Source organism: Danio aesculapii, chromosome 6 (genome assembly GCF_903798145.1).
Source record: "Danio aesculapii chromosome 6, fDanAes4.1, whole genome shotgun sequence".
NCBI classification, from domain to species: Eukaryota; Metazoa; Chordata; class Actinopteri; order Cypriniformes; family Danionidae; genus Danio; species Danio aesculapii.
The window spans coordinates 40,044,177-40,072,105 of NC_079440.1; the positions used below are offsets into that span (position 1 = coordinate 40,044,177).

At 34.5% G+C, this 27,929-nt stretch overlaps 2 protein-coding genes across 2 annotated transcripts in view; both read left to right on the forward strand.

Moving 5' to 3' along the window:
- The window catches only part of tubgcp5 (tubulin, gamma complex associated protein 5), a 30,262-nt gene extending 18,583 nt beyond the window's left edge, over positions 1-11,679 (forward strand). Inside the window, exons 17-24 of the mRNA XM_056460160.1 lie at positions 2,998-3,180; positions 3,281-3,365; positions 4,236-4,356; positions 5,817-5,968; positions 8,353-8,478; positions 8,679-8,767; positions 8,917-9,017; positions 11,143-11,679. Of these exons, the coding sequence (XP_056316135.1) occupies positions 2,998-3,180; positions 3,281-3,365; positions 4,236-4,356; positions 5,817-5,968; positions 8,353-8,478; positions 8,679-8,767; positions 8,917-9,017; positions 11,143-11,189 (904 nt within the window). The 3' untranslated portion in view covers positions 11,190-11,679. The remainder of the gene's footprint in view (positions 1-2,997; positions 3,181-3,280; positions 3,366-4,235; positions 4,357-5,816; positions 5,969-8,352; positions 8,479-8,678; positions 8,768-8,916; positions 9,018-11,142) is intronic.
- Positions 11,680-14,239: 2,560 nt separating this feature from the next.
- The window catches only part of cyfip1 (cytoplasmic FMR1 interacting protein 1), an 86,195-nt gene continuing 72,505 nt past the window's right edge, over positions 14,240-27,929 (forward strand). The window contains exon 1 of the mRNA XM_056460161.1: positions 14,240-14,465. The gene's annotated coding sequence lies outside the window, so the exon portion shown is untranslated. The remainder of the gene's footprint in view (positions 14,466-27,929) is intronic.

Consider the following 27,929-nt stretch of genomic DNA (forward strand, 5'->3'; position numbering starts at 1 on the left):
AATGTGACCCCCGGAGGACAGTAGCAGACTCCGAAATGAGATGCAGATTCAGAGTTCCACATGAGGTTATTAATTAGCTATTCATATAAATATTACAAATGTAAACATTAGGTGAGCAGGTTACATTGTAACCTGCTACGTGATGAGATTTGCAGTGAGAAGCAATTTGGCTGTTTTGCGGCAGCCGAAAGATGACAAAGTTAAATACAGCCATTCAGAAGCACAGAATATACACTCACTCACTAAATAAGGTAAGTTTTATAATCTAATTATTACATATTAAGCCTTTTTATTATTATTAAATGTACATACTGAATCACTGATATGTGTTGGTTTTGAGTCACAGTTTTAAGTTTAATTTCAAACGGTTTATTTTATTGTCAAGATCTGCTGCTGCTTTCAGTATAGTATGGTAATAAATATCATGTAAAATGGCATTCAAACTCAGATTGTTAGTATTTAACACTGAATAAAGCACACGAGGTGTACCTGAGGTGATCATTGTCAGTTTTCTGTTGTTCACTTGTGAGAAATAGAAGCCATTTCTAATATATCAATTTGAGGTGTTGGTTAGAACAAAAACTTCTTTTAATTTTCACGTGTCATTGCTTTTATTTAGAACACGATTTAAATCAGCCTTTAGGCTCGATCGTCAGAATTGCTCCTGTTGGTCATCAATCTGGCAACCTGCACTTGTGTTTGTTTTTGATTCAGGAATGCAATACCTAGTTCAACCACTGGGTATCAAACTTACATACTGCACCTTTAATGATGACTGAATTTTCAGTTTTGGGTCACCTGTCCCTTAAAGTGCTTCTCTGTTGCTCGCTTTTGACCCTTTTTTGACCCTGATCAGGGAGTGTATATAAGTGGGTGCATGTTTGGGCTTTTTCAGAACTTTCAGTCAAATATTTCTAAATAAGCTTACACAATTGACCTACTCTACAGTGGATTAAAAATATTACTTTGATTTACTCAATTACTTTATTTATATATTTGTTCATTGATTTTTTTAAATTTATTTTTCCAGTTTATTTTCACATAGATCATAATGTACAAATCATATTGTACAAACATTAACTGACTTTTTTTACTAACCAAAAGCAAACAAGGGAAAAAAATTCAGTGTGATAAAATATTATAATTAATAATGATAATAATAATAATAAGAAGAAGAAGAATACCTAAAGCATGCAACTAAGAAATGAAAGGTAGATACAGCAGAAAAGGTGGCCAATTTTTTTTGTCATCCTCTGCCACTGAACAGTATCATCTCAGGTGTGTAGTAGGAAAAAAAGGTTGTTGATTCAATATTTTGTACTTGGAAAGTGAGATGATTTCCAGTTAATTAAAAGCATTTTTCCCAGCCGTTCCAGCCAGAAGTGTTAAATATTTTTATGATCAGATGTATCTAACAGTTCAGTGTCCCCTAATATCCAGATTCTAGGGTCATAGGCGAGTTGCATAGCTGTAATTTTTGATGATATATCAACTTTATTTCCTCAAAAGTCAGACAAAACGAGACATATTTACTCCTTTTTGGTGGAAATATTTCGACACACTGTAAAACCCAAAAAGTTAAGCTTATTTAAACCATTTGAGGAAACTGATTGCAATAAACCATTCAAGTTCAAAAACTAATCTACATGAATACTGTGAACTTAATCCATTTGAGTAAACGAAGCAATTTAAGCACAATAAAACCCCAAAAAATGAAGAGAACTCAAACCAACTGAGTACTGTAAAACCCTATAGTTTAAGGCAACTCAAACCGTTTTAGGAAACCGATTGCAACAAACTATTTAAGTTTAAAAAAAAAAGAATCTATACAAGTACTGTGAACTTACTCCATTTAAGTTGAAGTAATGAGGTATTTAATTAACCCATTACCTTCAACACTGAGTTCAAAACTCTTTTCAAATGAGTAGAATTAACTTTCAGTAACTTTTGAGTTAAATAAATTCACAATATAAAGAAATGTACATTCTATGCAACTGATCAAAGGTATTCATCATGAGAAAAGGCCAATAATGCAACTTTTTTGTGATGGAAAAGCATGTGTCTATATGTTAGTTTGAATAAAATAAATTAATTAACAGCAAGTAAAAAACAACATCAAATCTGTATTTCAGGACAGAACCACACCAATTAACAGATGCATTGTGAGAACTGCTTTTTGAAGAGGATGCAAAAAATCTAATAAGTTTTTCCTTAAACCCCAATTTTTCAGAATTCTTATTTGTAGTAAAATATTTATTTTTGTCTTAGAAAAAAATAATCATTTAGCTTGAAATGTTAGAAACAATTATGTTTTAGGGCTTTTAGGATGTTTTTCAATATTAAGTGATATTCATTGGTCTTATGTAGTTAGAGTATTATTTATTATTCTGAGTTGTATAAAGCCACCGAATAACATGTTAAATTGGATGAACCTGAAAGATGACAGTGGAAAAATGATACAGAAAGCAGCAGAACTATGGCTTTTTTGCCTTCAAAATACTGAGCTTGTCCACTTTCAGCCAACTCTTAAACTCTTAAATTATTCAATTAGCATCAACATAGACTCTTATTTTGTCAAACGAGTTCAAACAAGTACACCTATTATTCGGCTACTAACACAGCATGGTTATTATGCAACGTGTTATTAAAAGCGCACCAATACATGTTACTGTCTGATACATCAAAGCAGATTATGATCAGATTTGCAGTCATCATCCACATCCTTTTCATTTGTTTGCTTTCCTGTTTGCTTTAAAGCTAGTACATTAATTATGCATTGCATTGAGCGCTAACAATGAAGGACCTCAATGTAATCCAAACACAAGTGGTCACAAGAGGCACATTCAAATGCACCAAATACCAGGAGGAATCTGAACTTTTCTTGGCTAAACAGATCACGGAGTGGAAATAAAAGTGGAAACAAGGCCTCCTTTGTGCACAAACCTCCTGGTAACATCTTAAAGGTTATTTATTTTTGACTATTTTTCTTTATCTAAGGCTACTGGGGTACTTGCAGGCCATGAGAAACTACTTCCTGCTGGAGGCTGGGGATACCATGTATGATTTCTACACAGCTATTTTCGACAAAGTTCTGGAGAAGGAGAGCTGGCAGCAGCTGGCGTTCCTCAACGTGCAGCTGCAGGAGTCTGTGGGACAGCGCCATCCTGAGGACAGTCATAGGTACTGCACTGCGGTTTACCATTCAACCCTGAAACTTACCACTCTATATCCTGTGGTTCATGTTTGTTTCTGATGCATAAATCTTTCTGGTGATTTCTAGGTTGTCCATCTTTCTTGAAACTATCGATCCTGCGAGGAAAAAGCAGCCAGTGAATAACCTTGACGGTCTTACGCTGAGTTATAAGGTTAAAAACTCTCAATGAATTTTAGATCCACTTTAAAGATTACTTTGCTTTCTTGGCATTCAGAAGAACAATAGCACATTTACTCTCTTTATGCAATAAACACTTTCTTATAATTGCAAAGTTGCAAAGACTCAATTAGATAACAAAAATAAGTAAATAAATGAAAAATAGAAGATATTTATCCCTTTTTTGAAAAAGTACATTAGATTGTTTAACTGCAGATTAATTCTACTCACATCTTAACTGTTCTGATTTTGATTGGAATGTAATCTCCCACACTTTTGGAACCATAATAATTATGAAAAGTTTACAAATAAATGAACTGAATTTAATTGAGTAATAAACAAATTAAGTATTGAACTTTCATTCATTCATTTTCCTTCACTTTAGTCTATATTTCAGAGGTTGCCACCAAGAATGAACCACCAACTATTCCAGCATATGTTTTACGCAGCATATACCTTTCCAGCTGCAAACCAGTACTGGGAAACATCCATACACACTCGCTTACACATAGACTACGGCCAAGTTTATTCAAGTTTATTAGTTTATTCAATTCACCTATAGCGCATGTCTTTGGACTGTGGGGGAAACTGGAGCACCCGGAGGAAACCCACGCAAACACAGGGAGAACATGCAAACTCCACACAGAAATGCTAGCCAGGACTCAAACCAGCGACCTTCTTGCTGTGAGGTGACAGTGCTAATCACTGAGCCACTGTGCCGCCCCATTATTAAAGTTGTCCTTATATATTTTTATTTAGAACACTATTTAGCTTTGAGGACTCTTGAATATATACGTTTTCATGATAACTGAATTATCATTATTTTTAATATCTATATGTTTGACTTCTTAATTTCTCTCACCAGGTTCCATGGCCTGTAGACATTGTCATTAGTTCAGAGTGTCAGAAAATCTACAATCAAGTCTTCCTGTTGCTACTTCAGATCAAATGGGCCAAATATAGTCTGGACACATTACGATTCAGTGGTGAGTTTTGATTTCATTTCTCAAGTTTTCTTTACTTTTTTATTTGTAATAAAAAGAGAAGAAATTATAGCTAGTGTAAAAGATATCCATATACACTCACCGGCCACTTTATTAGGTAGACACCTGTCCAACTGCTCGTTAATGCAAATTAATCAGCCAATCACATGGCAGCAACTCGATGCATTTAGGCATGTAGACATGGTCAAGACAATCTGCTGCAGTTCAAGCCAAGCATCAGAATGGAGAAGGGGATTTAAATGACTTTGAATGTGGCTTGGTTGTTGGTGCTACACGGGCTAGTTCATGAATTTCAGAAACTGCTGATCTACTGAGATTTTCACGCACAGCCATCTCTAGGGTTTACAGAGAATGGTCTGAAAAAGAGAAAATATCCAGTGAGCAGCAGTTCTGTAGGCCCAAATGCCTTGTTGATGCCAGAGGTCAGAGGAGAATGGCCAGACTGGTTCAAGCTGATAGAAAGGCAACAGTAGCTAAAATAACCACGAGGTATGCAGAAGAGCATCTCTGAACACACAACACGTCGAACCTTGAGGCAGATGGGCTATTGCAGCAGAAGACCATACTGGGTGCCAGTCCTGTCAGCTAAGAACAGGAAACTGAGGCTCCAATTGGCACAGGTTCACCAAAATTGGACAATAGTAGATTTCAAAAAACGTTGCCTGGTCTGATGATGCTCAATTTCTACATTCGGATGGTAGGGCAAGAATTTGGCTTCAACATCATGAAAGCATGGATCCATCCTGCCTTGTATCAATGGTTCAGGCTGGTGGTGTAATGGTGTGGGAGATATTTTCTTGGCACTCTTTGGGCTCATTAGTACTATTTGAGCATTGTGTCAACACCACAGCCTACCTGAATATTATTGCTGACCATGTCCACCCCTTTGTGACCACAGTGTCCCCATCTTCTGATGGCTACTTTCAGCAGGAAAACGCCTCATGTCATAAAGCGTGAATCATCTCTGACTGGTTTCTTAAACATGACAATGAGTTCACTGTACTCAAATGGCCTCCACAGTCACCAGTGCTCAATCCAATAGAGCATGTTTGGGATGTGGTGGAACTGGAGATTCGCATCATGGATGTTCAGCTGACAAATCTGCAGCAACTGCGTGATGCTGTCATGTCAATATGGACCAAAATCTCTGAGGAATATTTCCAGTTTCTTGCTGAATCTATACAATGAAAGATTAAGGCAGTTCTGAAGGCAAAAGGGGGTCCAACCCAGCACTAGTAAGGTGCTAATAAACTGGCCGGTAGGTGTTGGAATCATAATTCTTTAACTTCACATTTTCATTGTAAATAATTTTAGTTCCACAATCACAGTTTTTTTTTTTTTTACAGTGACAAATGATCAATCATTATTCACCCTATTCTCAGATCAGGATGGTTTGGGTTGACTAGTTGTATCTGCCTTTAATATATCGGGTTTTCCCACAGATTTGACAGTAGCCGCTAAGAGGAAAGAAGGAGGCCAGCCTGAGGAAAACACAGCCAAAGAGCCCATAAACCAGCAGATTCACAGGATGTTTCTCCTGAGGGTCAAACTCATGCACTTTGTCAACAGCCTGCACAATTACATTATGACAAGGGTGGGTCGGATATACGGTTAATAGTCATTTTCTGCAGCTCTATCATTATTTGTTCTTCTACATTTTAAGGCCTTAAAAGAAATAGTTCATCCAAAAATGTGAATTTGCTGGTACTTTACACTCTCAGGCCATCCAAGATGTAGCTGACTTTTTATTTTAATTTAGGATAACATTAAAGGGATCGTTTCCCAAAAATGAAAATTCTGTCATCATTTACACTCTCTTAACTTGTTCAAAACCCAATTGAGTTTCTACTGTTGAACATAAAAGAAGATACTTTGAAGAATGCTGGTAGCTGGTACCCATTGACCTTCACAGTAATTTATTCCCATAGTAAATCGATGGTAAAATCAGTGAATGGTAAAATGAAACTCATAAAGGTTTAAAACCACACGAGAGAGAATAAATGATGAGGCAATTTTCATTTTGGGTGAACTGTCCCTTTATCAAAGATTTGTTTTAGCTGAAACTGTAGTCTTCAGTGATTCACAAAATGCAAGTCAATGATTTAAATAATGGTTAGAGTATTATAAAAAAAGAAACACAAAAGTAACACCCGTGGCTTTAGATGATACTTTGAGGTTTTATGAAGTGAAACGATTAATCTGTGTCAGAAACTGAACATTATTATTGATCATTTCAGAGCGATGAGGGTTAATCTGATTTAATATTATCTTCATCAGGATCTTTGTTTTCCAAAAGCAACATTTAAACAATTAGGAAACATTTACTTAAGACGAAATAATGAAATTAAACAAAAGTGAGTTCAGGCTGAAAACAAGAAGAGTTATGAAAGACTTTTCTGCCCTTTAAGAAACTCATTTTCATAGAAAACTGGCAGCTTATTGCATTTAATTTTGCTTCTAAAGTAAATATATATTGACATTCACATAGGAAAAACTAGACAAAAAATACTTAGGAAGGACATACATTTTTTTATTTCATTTTTTAACAGCGTGATCAGAAGGTTCATTTTAGTCTTGGAGTTATTTAAATCTTAAGCTGTAAAATAAATTAAAAAGTAAATAAATTTCAGATGTTTTTGCTAATAAAACCGATTTACATTTCGAGAACATTTTGACACAGTGGGCTCTATCATACACCTGGCGCAAGGCGCAATTGTAGTTTGCTAGTTTCAGCTCGACGCTCGGAGTCGTTATGACATTTTTTGCCACGCTGTTTAAATAGCAAATGCATTTGCGCTCATATGTGCTCCCATAGGTGTTCTGATCTAAAAAAGGTGCTGTGTTGAGTCGTATCGCTGGCGCGTTGCTATTTTGAGGAACCTAAATAGATCGTTCAATAGACCAGATCAAAGCTGGTCTACAATCCAGCACAGAGCGCGTTAGTTGTACGCCTCGCTTACACACTGCTTAATACACACAGGATGTACAGCAATACGCAAATATCTTTACAAATGAAAAAGAATTAAAATAATAAGGATATATATATAGGATATAAATATAAAGGATTAAAATATTACAAAAAGTATTATTTTCTAACCTACATAAATATAAAAAACCATACTTGCATGCCTTCATCTCGGGGGGCTTTTTCAGGTTATTCATGGCAATTTGCTTCTGTATAATGCTTTTGTTAGTTGCAGTATTATTTATTATATGCATATTTATATTTGTTTTATTAAAAACAAGCTTAGATTTGTCCACCTGTCAGGTTTTAGACCATATGGGGCACAGCATGTGTATTTATATATGTTTGACCACACTTCATTATTGTTGTTCATTTATTCATTTTCTGGAAATTAGAACTGAATTTAGAAATAGTTTTGAAACAAATCTTTGCGCTTAACAAACAAAATAATTATGTAAAGGCTAATAGATGTCTGTGCGTAAAACACTTTCCCTATCCACGAGAGTGAAAGTAAATAATGAGGAGGCTCATCTCTCATTCTCACGCTGTAGATGCTCTATTTAACTGTTTTCTCTCTAGTGAAGCGTTCAGTTTTTTCCACTTACAAAGCGAGCCATGTAAATAGCAAATGCTCCATGGCGCAACGGAACTGGCTCTTAAAGGGAATGGGAGATGAGACTGATTGGTTTATTTGCAAAACACACCTATAACTCATTAAGAGAATAAGCTCAACCCTGTAAGACCATGCGTCGTGGTGCAAAAAGGATTTTTCCATCCTTAAAATAGCAAAAGTGGATTTGAACGCCCTTAATGCGTTTGCGCCCTGCGCTTTGCACTTTGTGCATGGATCGTCAAAATAGAGCCCATTGTGCTCCCTTCAAATTATTATTCAAATTTGCCTCCAAGATCTTAAAAAGGAAGTCTTAAATTGCCCTATATAAAACTTGCAGAAAGCCTGTTTTATTTGTAGTTTCTAAAAATCTGTTTTTTTATTTGATTCTTTTGATTCACAGATCCTGCACAGTACGGGTCTAGAGTTTCAACACCAAGTACAGGAGGCAAAAGACCTGGACCAGCTCATCAAAATCCACTACAGATACTTGTCCACCATTCATGACCGATGTTTGCTCAGAGAGAAAGTACGCTGGGATTATACTTTGGAAAAAAATGTCTCGGGATTTGACTAATTTTTGCACAAATTTGCATGTCACAGTTGAAAATGTACTTCTTAATTCAGTACACTTTCTCATGATGGTCTAGTTTTTTAAAATCTTTTAAACCATTATAGATATTGGTGTTATTTCTGATCCATCAAATTGGGGTTACTGTGTCTTTGCAGGTCAGTTTTGTCAAGGAGGCCATCATGAAAGTGCTGAATTTAGTTCTCATCTTCTCTGACAGATGGCAGGCTGGTTTTGGGGCCTGGAAGTAAGTTGAAAAATCTTGCATGTATCCTTATCTCACAGCTTTCACTTCAGCTTGATGACCCTGAGCTTTCACTTCTCTTTAGCCCTCTTTTTCTTTCTTTTTCCTCATGGCTGTAGATTGCATATTCACGATCCTCTTCTTTTCCACAGAATCGAGTCAATTGACAAAATGGAGTCGGATTTTAAAAACTGTCACATGTTCCTGGTGACCATATTAAACAAGGCTGTTTGCAGAGGCTCTTTTCCTCATTGTAAGTCCTGGACTACTGTGTATTTTAAAATAATAGTGTGAAGAATAGAAGGCATAGTCAAATGTTTGTGGATCAATTTGTGGATTTTTAAATATCAAGTAATTATAATGTTCTATTTCTTTAGTGCCTTTTACAGACAAGAAGTCACAAAGTGCTTTAAAGTAAAAGAAAACAGATCAAAACAAGTTAAAATGGAAGTATAAATCTCACTAAAATGTAAAAACCAGCTCACCATACTGTCAATTAATCGAGCTTGTCCAAAAAGATGTCTTTTAAATGTTTTTAAAAAACTTAAAATTAATTCATACAAAGATATAAATTGTCCTGTTTAATTATTTTCACACACATTTTTAGCTTGATTAACTGAAGACACATAAAATAGAATTCAGTATAACAATAGTTTATATACCAATAGACCAAATATGGGAGAAATCAAAAAATATCTAGTCCCAAAATACTAATTCATTGTTATTTTAAATCTTTTATAGTTTGACAATGTCCTTCAAACTACTAGGCTTCACCCAGTTGGTAGCACTTTAATCATTTAACGTATATTATAATTTTGTATAATAACCTTTTTTTATTAAGTACAGGTCAGACAATTGATAATTAGTGCAGTATATAAATGTTTCTATTAAACTGGAAATGATTGAACTCATATTTTGACATTTATAGTTTCACAAAGTTCTTTAAAACTTTAAAAACTTGGTCTTTAGTTGCATTTAATATGTTCTTTATGTATATAAAATCACTTTTTGTTAATTAAATTGATTTTTTGACAGTATATGAAACCTATTTTTTCCACCCAAAACAATATGCTGTACATTCAAATATTTGAAGTTATTTATAAATCATTATGCATAACATGAAAACAGGGAGGGAAAACATGTTTAATTGTAAATTTACAGTGCAAATTATTCTATTTATTTATTTAACATGGAACAAAATCATTATCTGTACAAAGCAGTTTGTGTGTGTGAAATGTATTTATTTAACAATATATTAGTACAAAAATAATCTGTAATAAACATTTCATTTGATTATGATTTTGTACCATATGTTATGTAAAATTTATTTATTTACTTTGGCTTAACAAACAAAATAATTATGTATAGGCTAATAGATGTCTGTGCGTAAAACACATTAAAATGTTTTTTACAGATTATGATTTTGTACTAATATATTGTTAAATAAATAAATTTTACATTATTTATTTATTTATTTATTTATTTATATATATATATATATATATATATATATATATATATATATATATATATATATATATATATATATATATATATATATATATACATACATACATACATACATACATACATACATACATACATACATACATACATACATACATACATACATACATACATACATACATACATACATAGTACAAAATCTAAATTTTGTATTGACAAATTCAATACAAAATACTATTATTTATATATATATATATATATATATATATATATATATATATATTTGTACAAAATCATTATGAAATGTTTGTTTTTTTTTACAGGTAATTGATTTTGTACATTTCATATATGTTCAATATTTTGTATATTTATATAAATAGTTAAATAAATAAATTTTCATAACATATGGTACAAAATCATAATCAAATGAAATGTTTTTTACAGATTATGATTTTGTACTAATATATTGTTAAATACATTTTTCATTATAGATATATATATAGTACAAAATCATAATGAAATGTACAAAATCAAATACCTGTTAAAAAACCATTTCATAATGATTTTGTACTATATATATATATATATATATATATATATATATATATATATATAAAATTTTACAATTTATTTATTTAACAATATATTAGTACAAAATCATAATCTGTAAAAAAACATTTCATTTGATTCTGATTTTGTACCATATGTTATGTTAAATTTATTTATTTATTTAATTTTATATATATATATATATATATATATATATATATAGTACAAGATCATAATCAGATTAAATGTTTTTATTTCATTTTTTATAAGATTTATTTATCAGATTGTTATGACGGATTAAATGTTTTACAGACCAGAGTAAAGTTGTTTTACCATACCTGTTTTCTTTTGTGATTTTACAGTGGAGTCCTTGGCGATGTCACTAATGGCTGGATTTGAACAGTGTTAACCGATCAATCCAGAGCACTGAACACAAGACGGTTTATTTATTGTACTGCTGCATGAAGGCTACTGTACTGTTCCTGTTCATCTCTGCTAGACGTCTGATGCAAAATCACAATAGCACTCCACTGGTACAGAAGTAGCACTTTGTGTGTGTGTGTGTGAACAGTGAAACTTTTGTTCAATTGTCTACAAAACAGTTGCTGCATCAAGATACTCAGTGTTACAGGTCAAAAGTCAAATGTGAAATTTAAGTGTCCTCTACGTGTAGCGGATATATGAAGCGCACATGCCAGTAATCCCAATTATGTATATAACTTGTAATAGGCACACTCAAATTTAAGTAGTGTACATAATATAAGCTAGAATCCAAAATTGTAGACTACATTTGTATGCAGTTCAAGCTTATATTTATATATGTTGTGGTTGCTTAAAGTCATTTTTCATTGTGATGAATGGGCTACTGCATAATAAAATGATTTCCATGACTTTAGGAAGTAATTGTGCTTCAAACTCATAATTTTCAATAGAACTTTTTACTTTTATTCAGTAAGGAAACATTAACTCAAATACTGTTACAAAATGTTGAAAATATTGGTTACATTTTATAAACAAACTTCTGTTCTTTAAACTTACATTATTAACCATACGCATTTTATTGTAGTTTAAATCGTAAAAGATTACATTATATCTAAATCAACATTACTTTTTTATTTTTTCAACAAAAATTCATGAAATTGGAAACCGTATGTTGTCAGAATTTCAAATAAATAGTTTATAGAATTTTTATTAAGTTATGAAAACTTAATTGAGTACACCCCATTTTGAAAATGAATATGTGTATCCATTTCTCAGTGAATATAGGCAATGTATTTTGGTGCATTTAAACAAAACAGATTCATTAAATAGATATTTATAAAAAATAATATTTTAGTCAACAAACATTTAGAAATTGAAAGATAATACAATTAAATTCAAGCAAAATATTGATAAAAAATTTCAACCTACAAAATTTCAACTAAATTTTATTTGTATTTTTTTTGCTTTTTTATTTATTTTTCCTCTTTTTATTTATTTATTTATTTATTTACTTTTGTATTTAACATTTTTCTATAACATATCAATTTTAATGTACTAGTTTTTGGACCGTTATCGTAAGTTATTGTGTTAGATAAGCTCCAGATTTGGCTTCAGTAATGACTAATCTAATGTATATGCACAAATATAATATTGTATAGCTTCCTATTAAAATATGAATTTAAAAGAGAGATTTGTGAGAGGTATATATGCTGAGCACTGCATTATTTATAGTTATAATATATAAAATTAAGATAATTGGTTTCGAGATCAATTGACACTTGTAAAAGATCAATCTTTTCACAATTGTATAAACAAACTAAATTATGAATATATATATATATATATATATATATATATATATATATATATATATATATATATATATATATATATATATATATATATGCAAAAAAGTTGTACATATATATATATATATATATATATATATATATATATATATATATATATATATATATATATATATATATATATATATATATATATATATATATAAATTTACATTCTGAAGAGAAAAAAAACTCAGAATGCATATCTTACAGGAAATAAATACACAAATTTTACAAAATTACAAAATTTACAATGAAAAATGGACTTATTGCACAAAATTCCATGTCACAGATGAAAATGTACTTATTAATTCAATCTACTTTCTCATGATGTTTGCCCTAATTTTAATTTAATTATATTTTTTACTTTTAAAGCATTATATATGTTTCTGATCCATTAAATTAAGGTTACGGATTACAAAAAAAATGATACATTTTATATCTTAATTTACATTCTGAAGAGAAAAAAATTTCACAAAATGGTGAAAAAATATGTACGGAAGTATTTCAAATGGAATAAAGATAAAAGCAAAGTGACAAAACAATGGGTATACATTTGCATAAATGATCTAACCTGTACTACAATTAATTTCTAAAAATATTGTTTAAAATATAACTCGTTCCACAGTAACACGTTACTGTATTCTAATTACATTTTTGGGGAACACAGTAATATAACAAGTTACATTTTAGATTTGTGCAATCTGATTACAGTTACTAAAGTCAATGTATTTACATTACTTACAATACAAATATAGTTTTTAGAAGTATAGTTTTCCACTGCAACGTCAGTTAATGAGCATTTGCTTTTAAATTGCTGGAGAACGCAAGCTAAAATTGTAGCTGTGGAGTGTGGTTGCTGCTCCAAGTGGAAATACAGACTTTACAATGGTTTCATTGAGTGTAAGAACGAAAATATTGCTGTGAAATAAAGTCTGTCCAGTCTCTATAGAACTTTCGTCTGCTTTTAACTCGACCAGCAACTTCCTCAAGCACTTGAATAGAAAGCATTCTACGACAATACTCGACACCGGCATCCAAAAACACGGTGGTCCAACTCGGCCTAAACAGGCTAAATAGAATTTTTGTGCAGGATCGGGAGTGAAGGTATCTTCTGAATGTGAAGCGAAGTGTAGAACACCCAAACACTGCAGTGCTTTTTCATACTATGGATGTCAATGGTTACAGGTATCCAGTTTTATTCAAAATGTCTTCTTATGTGTTAAAAAAAAAGAAGATAAAATTTGGCCGAATTACCTCTTCAGTCTTTTCATATTTAAGTCTTTCCAATAGGTCAAGCTGCTGTTATCAACCCATTGTAATGTTTTTCAGTGAATATTAAATTACAGAACGAGCTGCAGTATATTTTGGATGTTTATAGGTATATTTTATGTTTTAAAAGTAATTTGATTACATTTAGCTTGAAGTAATTATTAGTAATGTAATCAGATTACAATTTACCAGTTGTAGTCGATAATTTGTAATCTAAAGTAACTCGCCCAACACAGCCTACTACCTGCAGTATGTCTATGCCGCTTGTTTCTGAACGCCTCTGATCCTGAACGCCCCCTGGCGGCGGTGTGCGGTAGCGCGGCGCTGGAGTTTCCTGTTGAATGTCCCTGTCGAGCGCAACAGGAACTTCCAGCCCGAGCTGCGCCTGCGACAACATTCACCGCGAGCAGGATTCCTCCGCAAACTCCCTCAAAGCTCTCCAAACAGCCGCTCATTAACCGCCGAAAACACTTTCACGAGTGGACTTCACACTTTCAGCGGCCTCACGACTGGAAATCCCACCAGAAAATGCATGAATGAAGAGTCGAAGCAGATAGTTTTTTTCCTGGAAAACCCAAGTACGGGTGAGTAGAGCGGAGCTTTGACTTACTTTCATTCTGGGTGTTGTCTTTTTTCCAAACGCTTGCTCTCTAGTTATTTTCTCCGCTTAATAGTTAGCGTTCGCGTAGTTTTGCTGTTTTACACGTGTTGTTTTTCGGAGTGTGTAAGAGGGAATGGAAAGTCTTGTCGTGTTGAATTCCTTTGAGTTGTTTGAAGTTTCAGGTCGGGTGAGGTGGGCCTGTTCACGCCGCTGCGCGTATGAAAACGCAACGCGACAAGCGAAACACTCCCATTAAAAGTTATCGACGCATTACTAATGTTTTAAGAATTCACATTCGCTTTAAAGATTCATGATTTGTTAGTGTGCTGTTGCGTTCACCTTTATTCCAGCAGCTTTTCTCAGTGTTATGGAACAGTATTGCATTTATTTTGAGGTGTTTTTGCTGGGTTCGGTTATCTTTCTAAGTTTAATGTTTGTTTTATTTTAACATTTTGTAATGTCATCTACCTATCTACCTATCTGTCTGTCTGTCTGTCTGTCTGTCTGTCTGTCTGTCTACCAACCATGACTTGCTTCAGGATCAAAAATATCCCCCAAATATTTTTAATACTGGATAAAATTTTAAAATAAAAAAAAACACAATACAAATAAAATATCTGGTTTAAGACAGTTTTTAGATATGAAAATAGTAGTTAATAATTAATTATAAAAACCTATGTTAGAAACATTTAGGTAAAAATGTCACTCATTTAAACATTAGCTAATTTACGTAAACTGGTTTGTAAATATAATGCAATATATATATTTAATATATATTTATTTATTTTTTATTTAATTTTTAACAACCCTTTTATTGAGATGTAATAAAATATGACAGTATAACATCACAATCATATTTACATCTTTGTTTTTTATTGTTGTTTTTCCCTCTAAATTGAAAACAAAACAAAAAAAGCATAAAAAGGAAATGAAAAACATGTTTAAATCAGTAACAGATTATTCTAGATAAAACATTAGGAAGAAATTGCTGAAAATACAAATCAACTATAGAAGGCATGCACCAGATCATCAGTATGACAATGGTTTGTTTAAATACATCTTTGGAAATAGGGGTAATATGTAGATAGTCTAAGTCAATGTATTTATTATAATTAATTGTTATTAAAATATTTATTTTTTCATTAAATTATTTGTTTTCATCTATTTTGAGCATTGGGGTAAAGTTGGTTTAATATCCGCACATTTGGCCTTTCTCAGTAAAATCATGTCAGAATAGTATTGTTTGCAAATTCTAAACAGGGAAATCATATTAGCAGCCAATGACTATCAGAGTACAACATTGTTCACAGTCAATTAAATAGTGCCAATACTTGTGCATGACATTTCAGACTGAATATTCAAAGTAGCACGGTAAACAGTATAGAGACCGTGTCACAAGTTGTCACTGTTCAAAAATGAACCAATGTGTGAATATAAAACCAACTTTATTTCAGTTAGTTGAGCAACGTTTAAAGGAATCAGTCACCCAAAACATGAGAAATGATTACACTTTTCCCTCTTACACCATCTGATATATTAATAACTTTTGTTTTATTTTTATTTATTATTTAGCACTTTTGAATTATTAAGCTTGTGTTTGATTATTCATAAAATTCAATCCAATGTCTACCAGAAACTTTAGTCAAAGCAACAATAATAGCTGGATCTGTCTATACATTGAGGTCATATATAGATAACATCATTATTTTACATTCACAGCCTCTGCAAATGTTATTTAGCACATTGATGACAGTCTGGGGTGTGACCTTCGTTTCACATAATGACACACAAACAAAAGCATGAGTAAATTGATGGTAAATATTCATTTTTGGCTGCACTATGCCTTTAAGGGAGATTTGCATCGGGTTTCATGCTGGTTAAGCAACTTCTAATCATAGCAATCAACTTAAAGCACTGTAAACTTTCTGTTTGTCTTCTGAAACCCTGCTGGTTTGTTTCCTAGATGAAGATTAAGACCAAACGTGGATTAAACTGCTCGGTCAGGGGTGCTTCTCCTCTGAAAATCCCTTTAGAGTTAGAGCTTAGGCTTAGTCTATGTCTATAAACTAACTCTATAGCGGCGTTCCTCTCGTATAGTCTGTGAATCCAGCTCTTTTCTGGTCTGAATGTCTTGAAGACCGATAAAGAAAGGAAATGTCTTCACTGGCTGGAGGTCAGTGGGATTGTTGAAAGTTCAGGCTGGAGGTTCATCAGCCCACACCCTTTTGAGACGAAGATAAAGATGCTTTTAGGAAGTCGTTTGTTCCTCTGTGGTAGCCCGAGTAGGTTTTATAATCCAGCAGATTGTTTAGAACAAACTCAACCATTTTATGTGCTGTCAGTAACTAACAATGAACCAGAGTTCGTCTGTTTTTAGGGTGTACTCACATTGGGTACAGTTGTCTTGAACCGTGCCGAAGCGCGATTGTCCCCTCTACCCTAATGATGATGCGACTGTTCAGTTTAACAGGAAGACTAGCGCTCTCGCTCAGCACAGTGGAGATTGCTTTAGTATCGTTTTAGCCGTAAATGCAGTGACACGCTGTCAAACATTTTGCTGAACAGATCCACAACTTTTGACACTCATAAATGATCAGGAAAGTCCTCATGCTGCAGGTATTAGGAGGTTTGCTGAAGGTGCAGCTGACGTGCAGCGAGGGGTCTTTACAATGTGTCTTTAATAAACGATGACAGTTTGCGTTTATTTAAAGTAAAAACAATGAATAAATCCATATGAAACAGTCCATTAAAAGTGATGTTGAGTCTTCAATTTCGGACTCGGGTGCGCTTTGCACACTACAAGTGTACCGTGCCAAAGCTCTTCCAACCGAGCCAGGGCCGGCCAACTGAACCGTGCCTGGGCTCAATTCAGAGCACCTACACTTGTCAAACAAACTGGGAAATACACCTGGGCATGGTTCAGATAGCACAGTGTGAGTGCACCCTTCGTGAAGAAAACACTAGCCTTTGGGCAAAAAAGAAACACTTTTGGATCTAGGCTGCCTGACTGTGGAACAGAAAAATATACATTTTTTTTCCTTAACTGAAGTCTTTAAACACAGTTTTTGCAAAATAGGTCGTTTTGAATAAACGTTTCAAAACTTGATTGGCACCTAGATTTATAAAAAAAAATAAACAACACCAATTTCAACTCTATACTTTTAAATTGGGACTAGAGCGTAAACATGGCTGAACTGCTACTTTTTTTTTTGCTATTCTGGGGTATGCTAACAAACCAGCTTCAAATTTCAGCAATTATTTAGAAAATAATAATTACCAAACTTGCCTTTTCATGGTTCTCAGTCGAAAAACTTATATCTTCCCAGAGGATGCCTTAAGGCTGATTTATACTTCTTTGAACGTTAGCTTAGCCCTCGCAGTGGCTGACGCTGATGTGTGCCTCTCAAAAAATATAACTACACGTCGCAACAGCATGTAGCGCACAGCTCTGTGATTGGTCGGCTTGGTAGCTGTGACCAGTGTGGACGGGACAGAGAGCCGTGCAAACCCACTGGAGTGAGTGTTTTCAAGTGTTGAGTCCCGTGAAGTACCTCTAGATGGAAACTGTTGTTTTGTGTTTAACTTATGATTATTTTGTTGCACGTCTGACTGTTCCCGCCTCAAAATGAGTGAGTTTTAGCTACTTGTACATTCAAGGTAGCGTTCAGAAAAAACAAAACACCCGCGAAGAAACTCGACACAGAGGAACATAACCTACTGCCAGCTAGCGTTTCGCAAGTGTTATTGCAGAGCAACACAAACAGCACGCAAATGGATGCGACTACATGTAAGGCAGGCTCTGTGGGTCATGCCGATCACTCGACACAGTAGTATAAACCAGCCTTTAGGCCTCATTCTTACTAGCAGTGACTTTGTAGCTGCCTGTCGCTCTGGTTGGCGACCTGCTGCAAACGCAGGTCTGTGTAGGTCTACAGCACGGAGAATATAACCAGCCTCAGAGCGAGCAGAGAGAGGATCAGATGAGCTCTACTGGTGCTCCTATTAGCTGTTGCTCAAGAAAGTCATTCTGTATTGGCATAAAGTTGAAGGATTCTCAACTTTGTCACGTCGCTCAACACGCCTACCTCTTCGCCAATGGTTGTTGTAACTCACGTAGACGGAGGTCGCCGGAAGTCGCTCTCTCTCCACTGAAATGAACAGTCGCTTGCCACTCGAAGTGTAAATGAGGCTTTACAGATGCCTGGTTGCGTTTTCCTTACATCGTTTTTTCTTTGTCTTTTGAAATGCTTTATGAAAATAATTCTGGGAATATATGTTTGGTTGTATGTATGCTTTATTAATATTGTGTTTAATTTTTAACAGCTATTGCAACTGTTTTAATGCATTGAGCCATGTCAAGTGTTTTTCTTATCATGGATATCTATAGGAGGAAAATGCTTAAAGGGTACCTAAGTTAGCCCTTTTTTCATATTTAATATAAGTCTTTTGTGTCTCCAGAAAGTGTGTGTAAAGTTTCAGCTCAAAACCCCCATCAGATTTTTTATTATACTTTTTATTAAATTCCTATTTATACATTTTTTCACTGGGTGGTGGTTTAGGTGTACTGCTTCTTTAAGGCTAGTCCTCCCCGCCCACCGTTTCTACATGCCTTTCTGCGTGCCTTAATCTCCTCCCTCGGCAGCGTCAGACAACAGACCGACTTAAAGGAAGCAGATCTCACATAGCGTTTGTGAGAAATACTACAGTAAGAACTTTACCAATGAGTATTTGTTGTGCAGTTGCATGGCAGGGTCACACAAAGTTCACGCGCGCACACACACACCGCAGCAGACACACACAAACAGACAGACAGAGCGCCAGTTTAGCTTTGCACTCTTTTTGCACGCAAATGTGACAGGATACAGGTTAATCTCCACTGCTGTTTGAACATCTGTTATGTTAATGTACAAAATAAACCTGATTTAACGTCCACAAACCAGGACTGAAGCGTCTTCCTTTATAATTGTTCTGACACGCGGCTGTGCTGATGAAGCAAAGCTAAGCTAAATCGCTGTAATTCATAACACACATGCTCTGTTTTACAACATTTTAAACATGTGAAACTCACTCTTGATCACATTTGATGATGATTGATGATCCTAGCGAACTGAACAGACCTTTTATTCCCAGTTGCTTTGCGCACGTCTTCTCTTGTTTATATGATTATACACGTCACTACCGGGACATGTTAATACATGCAGCTGTCAATCAATTCGGTGGGCTGGGGGACCGCACTCCTACGTAAAGTTGCGGTCGGTTTGAAAACCGCTCCAATTGGTCCACCGTTTTTTATGTTGCTAAATTGAAAAAAAAAGGACTGGGTGTGTTTATTTCACCCCAATATGACGGTCTATACACCATACATGCACATATGTCTGTCCAAACAGCTTGAAAAGTAGATTTTTCACCATAGGTGGCCTTTAAGTTATCTTTTTTATTTTATTTTTTTTTTTTGATACAAACAAGCTGCTTAGTGCAGCACTCGCATCTTGAGAAAAAATGTATTTAAAAAGTGTAAGCTGCATGATTAGAAAGAGAAAATAGTACAATAAACCTACCATGCCTATCTATCAAATCTGATGGTGGTGATTGGATTTGTAGTTATATATTTTTTTTACATTCGTCATGTATTGATTTTACTAAGGTGAGTAAGCTGAGACTGTTAATGTATTCACACAGAAAAATGAGCAAACCTTAATAAAAATACTCCATTTGATGGAATGTGCAGACACACACACACACAGACTTGTTCCTATATCCCGAAGGGGACTCGCATAGATGTAGTAATGTTTCCGTAAACCTATCCAAAATCCAACTTTCACAGGAAACAGTCTGCAATTTTACATTTACAAAATATTCAATTCTGTGTGATTTATAAGCATGTTTTTTGATTTTGGTCCCTGCAGTAACACAAGTCCCCATGAGTCTGTGTGCATTCGAGTTTAGGTTCCCACCAGGATATAAAAACAAGCAGACTGATCTTGGTGCAATCTCTGAACCTTTTCTCTCTAAATATTTTGACTGTTAAAATGTATTGGTGCTCAGTACTAATGTTATGAGTATGTTTTAATCTCCTGACTCAAGTGTTTGTCAAAATGGCTGTTGTTTTTTGCTGTCTTCAGTATTTAGTTGCTGTTTTAGTTCCATCTTTTCTAATTGTGAAACTGCAGCGATGGTTCAGTGTTGACACCTTTAGTTTATACTGTATTGTGCATAAAGGTCTGATGATGGAAATAGACTTTCTCATATGCATAAAGTGTTGAAGCATAAAAAAGTGTTAAAATATCCAGTCATGCTTTAGTTAGTAGGAAATCACAAGTTTATTTGTATACACTTGCTAATGTTTTTGATTAATGCATATATGATTTTGATCGTGGTGTGACTTATGTGTGCATTTCTCTAGTGTGTATAGTGTGTGCTGCGAAAGTTGTAATCGTCAAATTTGCGTGCATATTGGTAGCAACAGCACACCAGTGTATGATGATGCTGTGGAATTTTAGTGTGTGTGCGCCACCACCTCTGCTGCCAACAAGAGTGGAAAAAGCATGTGCGAAGATGTGAGAATTTCAGGGAGGAAGACACGTGTGCAGCAGGTGTTGAATCTGCAGAGTGTTGCGCGGCAAAAAAGACCTTTATCATGCTGCGTTCAGTTGGAGCTTAAGTCATGTTTTGGCATGACCAATTAATATCCATCAGCAGCACAGGTTAAACTCTAAACTCTTCTAGGTGTGTATATAAGAGTCACTGTGCAGACTGGAGCGTATGGGGTGTTGTGCTGAAGAGCACTGTGTGAGCTTCTTAGTTTTTTATATTTTTTGAGACGCTGACCAGAACTTTCATTGCTCTGTTTGACTTAAAACTGTAGCTTAAATGTCTTTGCTTGCTTTTCATGTTTTGCCATTTCTTATCTCCACAATGCCTCAAGTACTGTCCTGGAGACAGTCCAACATCGAGACACATTGATTTTCATTGTCCAGTGTAGGGCTGCACAATATACAGTGGGGAAAATAAGTGTTGAACATGTCACCATTTTTCTCAGAAAAACATATTTCTAAAGGTGCTGTTGACTTGAAATGTTCACCAGATGTTGGTAACAGCCAAATAAATCCATATATACAAAGAAAACAAGTCTAATTAGTATACAAATGAAGTTGTGTGTAATAAAATGAAATTAGGCAAGGGAAAAAGTATGAACACATGAAGAAAGGTAGGTGACGAAAGGCAGTGAAAGACTATGACAGCAGCTAAAGTCTCTCAGTAGTTATTCAGCAACTTTCTGCCCTTCGTCATTGTAAATTAATATCAGCTGCTTCAGTCCAACATCTACATTAGCAGGATGGTGAAGACCAGGGTGGGCATTTCACCAAGACAATAATCCAAAACACAGCCAAGGAAAGTCTCAAATGGTTTCAGAGCTGTAGAATGGCCCAGCCAATCACCTGACTTAAATCCTATTGAAAATACAAAATAAAGATCAGATTTGATAGACCAAACCCACAGAACCTTCAAGATGTTTACCCTCTGTTAAAGTCTATGGAAAAACCCACACCTGAGCAATTGATGTGACTTTATTGTCCATATGAGAGGTGTCTTTAAGCTGCCATCACCAAAAAAGCCTTTTATATAAAGTATTAATTACATTTCAGTAGTTCAGTTCTTTCTCCTTGTGTCATTCCATTGTTATTACACAACTCATTTGTCAGATTTATTTTTGTTTTGTTTCATTTTTATATTTGTGTTGTTTTTAGGTTTTTACCAAAATCTGGTTCAATTCCATGTCAACAGCTCCTTTATAATTATTATTCCCAGGAAAAACATGACGTGTTCAATACTTATTTTTCTTGCTGTATCTCAGAATTATTGTTATCGCGATAATATTATATGCAATATATGTATCGTAGACGTTTGATAAATTATCTTTATTTTATGCATTGGTTGTCTATCTAAACTTGACCAAATCAGATGGAGCCTTACTATCTTTATCCCCGCCTCCTCAGCTGTTCTGTTATTGGCTGGAGCAGAAAATAAATACTAATATCAACTGAGCCTGGTTTCTCTCTAGGTTTTTTCTTGACTTTTGTCATTTGGTGAAGTTTTGTTCCTGTCCGCTGTCGCCACTGGCTTGCTTGTTTTGGCGCTTGTGGAGCTGTGCATCGATGGATTTCTCTTCAGTGTTTGGACTTTCAGCATTGAAAATTTAAACCACACTGAACTGAACCAAACTTCAACTCTGTAAACTGGACTAATACAGTTTCAGTTTACTAGAACTTCTATGTTAAGCTGCTTTGACACAATCTACATTGTAAAAGCGCTATAGAAATAATGGATTGAATTGAACTAATGGCAGGAGTTGAGACAAGGGAGGAAATTGAAAAGAGCCAATCAGAATCAGAATATCTAACAGGATTTCACTTGTTAAAAGTGTTTTAAAGACTAAATGTTTGCTCCTTGACAGTTTAACAGTCTGAATTAAAAATTAATTAGGTTTAATTAGGTTTAAAATATCTTTTACCTGTTAATTTCAATATCATTACATAAATCTTTTGAAAACAGCAACTATAAATGATATATTTCAACGAAAATGTTAAATTGTAAGTAATGTGCATCGTGTATGACCATACACTCAAAGTGCTTTACAATCATATGGGGCGTTCCTCCACAACACTGCCGTATCGTAAAAATAACATTATCACGATATTCAACAACAATATTGCATATATTTTCAGTACCGTGCAGCCCTAGTCCAGTGTATTTATACTTAGCGGTCTTCAATAGGCTTGTGTTAGTGGCCATCAACATAAATTTTGGTTTTCTTTACAGCTGTTACAGCACTAGCAGCAAAATCATAATTGTTATTAAGTTGATGTTTATTGTTATATGATATTTATTATTTATTTGTTATTGAATCGAGTGTGGTGAAACAAAAAGACGGCACACTGCAAAATAACAGCAGGCAGCATGCAAATGCAAACATTTTACTACTTAATCTTATTCACAAATAAAGGATTTCTGACCGACACAATCTGATTCAAGTGAATCAGAAATGTGCAGCACAACCAGTTAGGGCTGCACGCTATTGGAAAAATCTGACATAGCGATATTTTGTATTTCTGCGATAAACACAGCGATGTAAATATAGCTTCATTTGGAAAGAATTCTTCATTTTAGATGGACTAAGAAGATTTTGTAGGGGAGCAAGTTGCATGCAAGTTCCATCGTAGATAGAGAACAACATTCGATGTAATTTTTTTTGCCACAGAGTAGAGTGAAAAGCAGCCCATACAGTCACATCTGCTTTAAATTTTAAGGAGAAGTGTAAATATTGCAGTTATGACAGAGTTAAATGTGTTCATTGGAAGAAAAATCAATTGATCACATTTTTATAACAGTTAATATGTATGTATTTTTACCCATTTATTCACACGTTTGCATTACTGAGAGCAGGAAAGAGACAGGCTGCACTGGTAAGCAGTATCCCTATTATATCGTTTAATTAAAATAAATGATCAACAAATGAATACGTCTTGACAGTCTTTGCAAGTGATGGATTAATATACACACAATAGGAATTCCCAATTAGAAAAATACTACAAACTATAAAATACTATTTAGGAAAATAAATAAATAACAGACAAATCCAAATGCCCAACGCAAGCGTGCTGCGTTCCAGACCAGCTCAATGATGTATAATGTCTCCGACACCACCTGTAATCCCATTTAGCAACTTGATAGCAACCGTCTATTTAAAGAAGCATAACCGATTAATAGAAGAAAAAAAAGTGTGATGTAACTGATGTGTTTTATGTCGTAGAATAAATCGTGAAAGTATCTTGAGTTTGTGTTAGCCACAAACCTTATTTAAGCGATCTACCTGAAATCCCATTGAAAAAACCTATTGGCTTTGTGATGAAGGAACCAGAACTGCTAAAATGCTAACTCGCTTCCGTGTTTTTGTATATAAATTGACGTCATAGTTCCTCCAGTCTATTGCGGTTGCACACATTGTGATATAGATGCTGAAACAATATTGTGCAGCCCTACAACCAGTGTAGTCTGATTCATGAACAAATCGATTCTCTGTTGTTTATTTGAAGTGAATCAAAAACTGTGAAACGTGCATCACATCTAGTGAGAAAAGCTTTGCATCACCATCATTGCTAACAGTTTGTGATCTTTAATCTCGATCTAGCAAAAACACATCTTGTAAAAGTGCATCTGTATGGCAGTGCTTGATAGTGACCTACTCCACAGAAAATATTCAGGCATGTGTAGAACTTCAAGGACATGACGAGGCTTGTAAAAGCCTGTGGTATGATTGTGGTCTCTCTAAACAACACTGCATTGCTTTTAACTGGCGTGGTCAAAACACATCATTCTTTATGACTAGGCCACTTTTTTGGCTAATGATCGAGCTTACTGTCAGAGAGTAATCAGAAAAGATTTCTCATTGCATGTCACATGTTTTTTCTTAAGACATGTCGTCTGAAGCCTTCACAGATCTACTAGCAAAGAGGAACGATGTTCGGTTTTCTTGAGACTACTTCCCTTTTATCGTAAAGTGATTTAAAAGCACAAAACACTTAAAGATTTTTTAAAGAAACCTGAATGTATGCATTGTGATTCATTCTCAATCCATCTAAATTGTATTATAACCAATCAACCTTTAGTGAAACCTGGTTAATTTAACAGCTACTGTACGTGTTCAACTTAGCAAGATAAAACCACAGTACGAAACTGTCTTGTCTTGTTGTCCACAGTCTCCTACCCACTTCCTTTTTGACTTTTTCACTGATCTGTATGGTTTTCTGGTGTTTTAAGCCTATGGAAGTAAGTGTGCTGTTTAAGGTGCATTATTTTGTCCAGTTTGGTTGCATGGATTAGCATGTTATGAATATTCATCATGAGGAGTCAAAAAGGCCAGAAGTGGGTGTATGCTGTTGTAGTGCCTCATGAAATAATGCCAGCTGCTGTTCGAACACACACTCATACTGTAAATTCCTTAACACTGTCTCAGCTCATGAGAGAGGTGTGGTAATCCAGTGATGTCACTTCTGAGTCACTGTCTTTTTTTTTTTTTTTTCACCGATCTCAGTTCATTGTCAGAGGCCAGATTTTTGAGAAATACATGTTTCTGTTTAGATTTTATTACACATAGGGCTTAATGTAATTTTATTACACATAGGGCTCAAAAAATATTGACATTTTATATAATATTTATTGCATTTTGAATGTTCCAGTTACAAAGATTTACTTTTAAACAAGTGTACTACCACAAGATGTTTGTGTTGATGTAAAAACATACCCCATTTTCATATTCTAGATTTGCTTATATTTAATAATAAAAAATTACTTCACCATTTTTCTCAGAAAACATATTTCTAAAGGTGCCGCTGACTTGAATTTTTCCCCAGATGTTGGTAACAACCAAAGAAATTCATATATGCTAAGAAAATGAATCTCATTGGTTTACAAATCGAATGGGCCCTCATGAAATCTGTGTGTGCAGAAATTTCAGCAGATTTTTTTGCCTATCATTAAGTCTATTTATTTACTTGTGAAAATGTTAAATTTATATTTATTCCATTTTTGAAATAATTTCAGTAATATTATTGACTACTATGAAAATGTTCTTATGATTTATGAACGTAATAATTTACAATACACTTTGTAAAGTAATGTTTTCTGTCTTTTAGTATATATTGTATAAGAGACTTGCTTTGTTTACAAATTAAGTGGATCTAATTGGATCTGCATTGTAAACGTTTAACAAAAGTTAAAAAGCTATTCTTTTTTATTTTATATATTACGTTTTTTGTTACGATACTTCCAAAATCATTTCACATAAAAAAAAGACAGATTTTTTACAAAATTCTGCACAGAAATCGTAAAAAATGTCAGCAGATTCTGCCCGGCCCTAGTTGTAATAAAATGAAATGATGCAGAAAAAAGTATTGAACGCATGAAGAAAGGGAGGTGTAGAAAGGCAGTGAAAGCCCAGACAGCAGCTGAAATATTTTTCAGAGTATCGAATCGAAGTTACAAATTCCAGTATTTTGACAACACTTACTAGGGCTGCATAATTGTTATTAATTTAGATTTTCTCTATTCAGTCTTAAAAGTAATGGTGTGCAGTTTTCAAAATTGTTTTGGACACATATTGGTTTATCAGCCATTTATTGTAAATTTTAAAATTAATGAGTTGATTTTTTTCTCAATAGATGAATTAAAATGGTCTTAAAAGGGTTTTAGCATTGGTCATAACATGATGGAAATATTTTGTAGCTTTTGGGAGTTTGAATTTTAAAATGCATCGTTTGATTTTGTGACAGATTTTTTTAGATTTTAGTCTAACACCCGAGTTCAATTTCCCTTTCATTTTCCAGATTTAAATGCTCAGGATTCATTTTCTTTTCGGCTTAGTCTGGGGTCATCACAGCGGAATGAACCGCCAACCGCCATCACTGGGAAACACATACACACTTATTCACACACACATACACTACGGACAATTTAGCCTACCATGTCTTTGGACTGTTAGGGAAACCAGAGCACCCGGAGGAAACCCACGGAAAGCAGGGAGAACATGCAAACTCCACACAGAAATGCCAACTCACCCAGCCGAGGCTCAAACCAGCGACCTTCTTGCTGTGAGGCGACAGCACTACCTACTGCGCCCCTGTGTCGCCCTGCACAGGAGTGTGTGATTTTTTTTTTTTTTGTTTACAAGTAGACCTGCTCATTTGATTCCCCCAGGAAGTCAGCCTACAAGTGACTTTTACTCATCTCATGCCATTACATGATGTTTGAAGGTCAACGTGGTTTTAATTCAGTGGGTGTGATTTTTCAGTTCAGAGTACAGCTGCTCAGTCAAAAGCTGTTGGCAGAAGCAGCTGTCAGTGTGTGTGTGTGTGTGTATCTAACCTCTCTGTTTCTCCAGAGACTTTCTCTGTTCTTCATGATTGACTGCAGAGGCCTGCTCTCCTTCCGGGTCGAGTATCTCCTTCTGCTTTTTTTCCCCCGTTTGTTCCTCTCACTCTGTTAACTCCCTACAAGTGCTTCACCATGATCAGTTGCAATTTTTACCTTCCGGAAGAGTCTCTGTGTTTTTGTTTTGATTCTTCTCTCTTTTTTCATCGTCGCTTTAGCGTTTAATTAACATTAATTCAAACACGCTAACAAACTAAATGCATTTCAGACCCCATTAGCGCCTGTTTTTAGCATCATCCATTTGTCAATAGGTTAGCAGAAATGCATCTTAATATCAGATATAAACTGAGATAAAAGAATGTGCAGTTTTTAATCTGAGGTTTAGGATTGCTTATCTCTACAAAGACCACAGTAGCCCATCTCCACTTCCTCAGGCCTGCAGCTTGTTTCCTGTTTTGATGACCTTCAGTTGTCCTGTCAGCCTTATCATTAATTCAGTTGTGTGAAAGTGTTTGCCCCT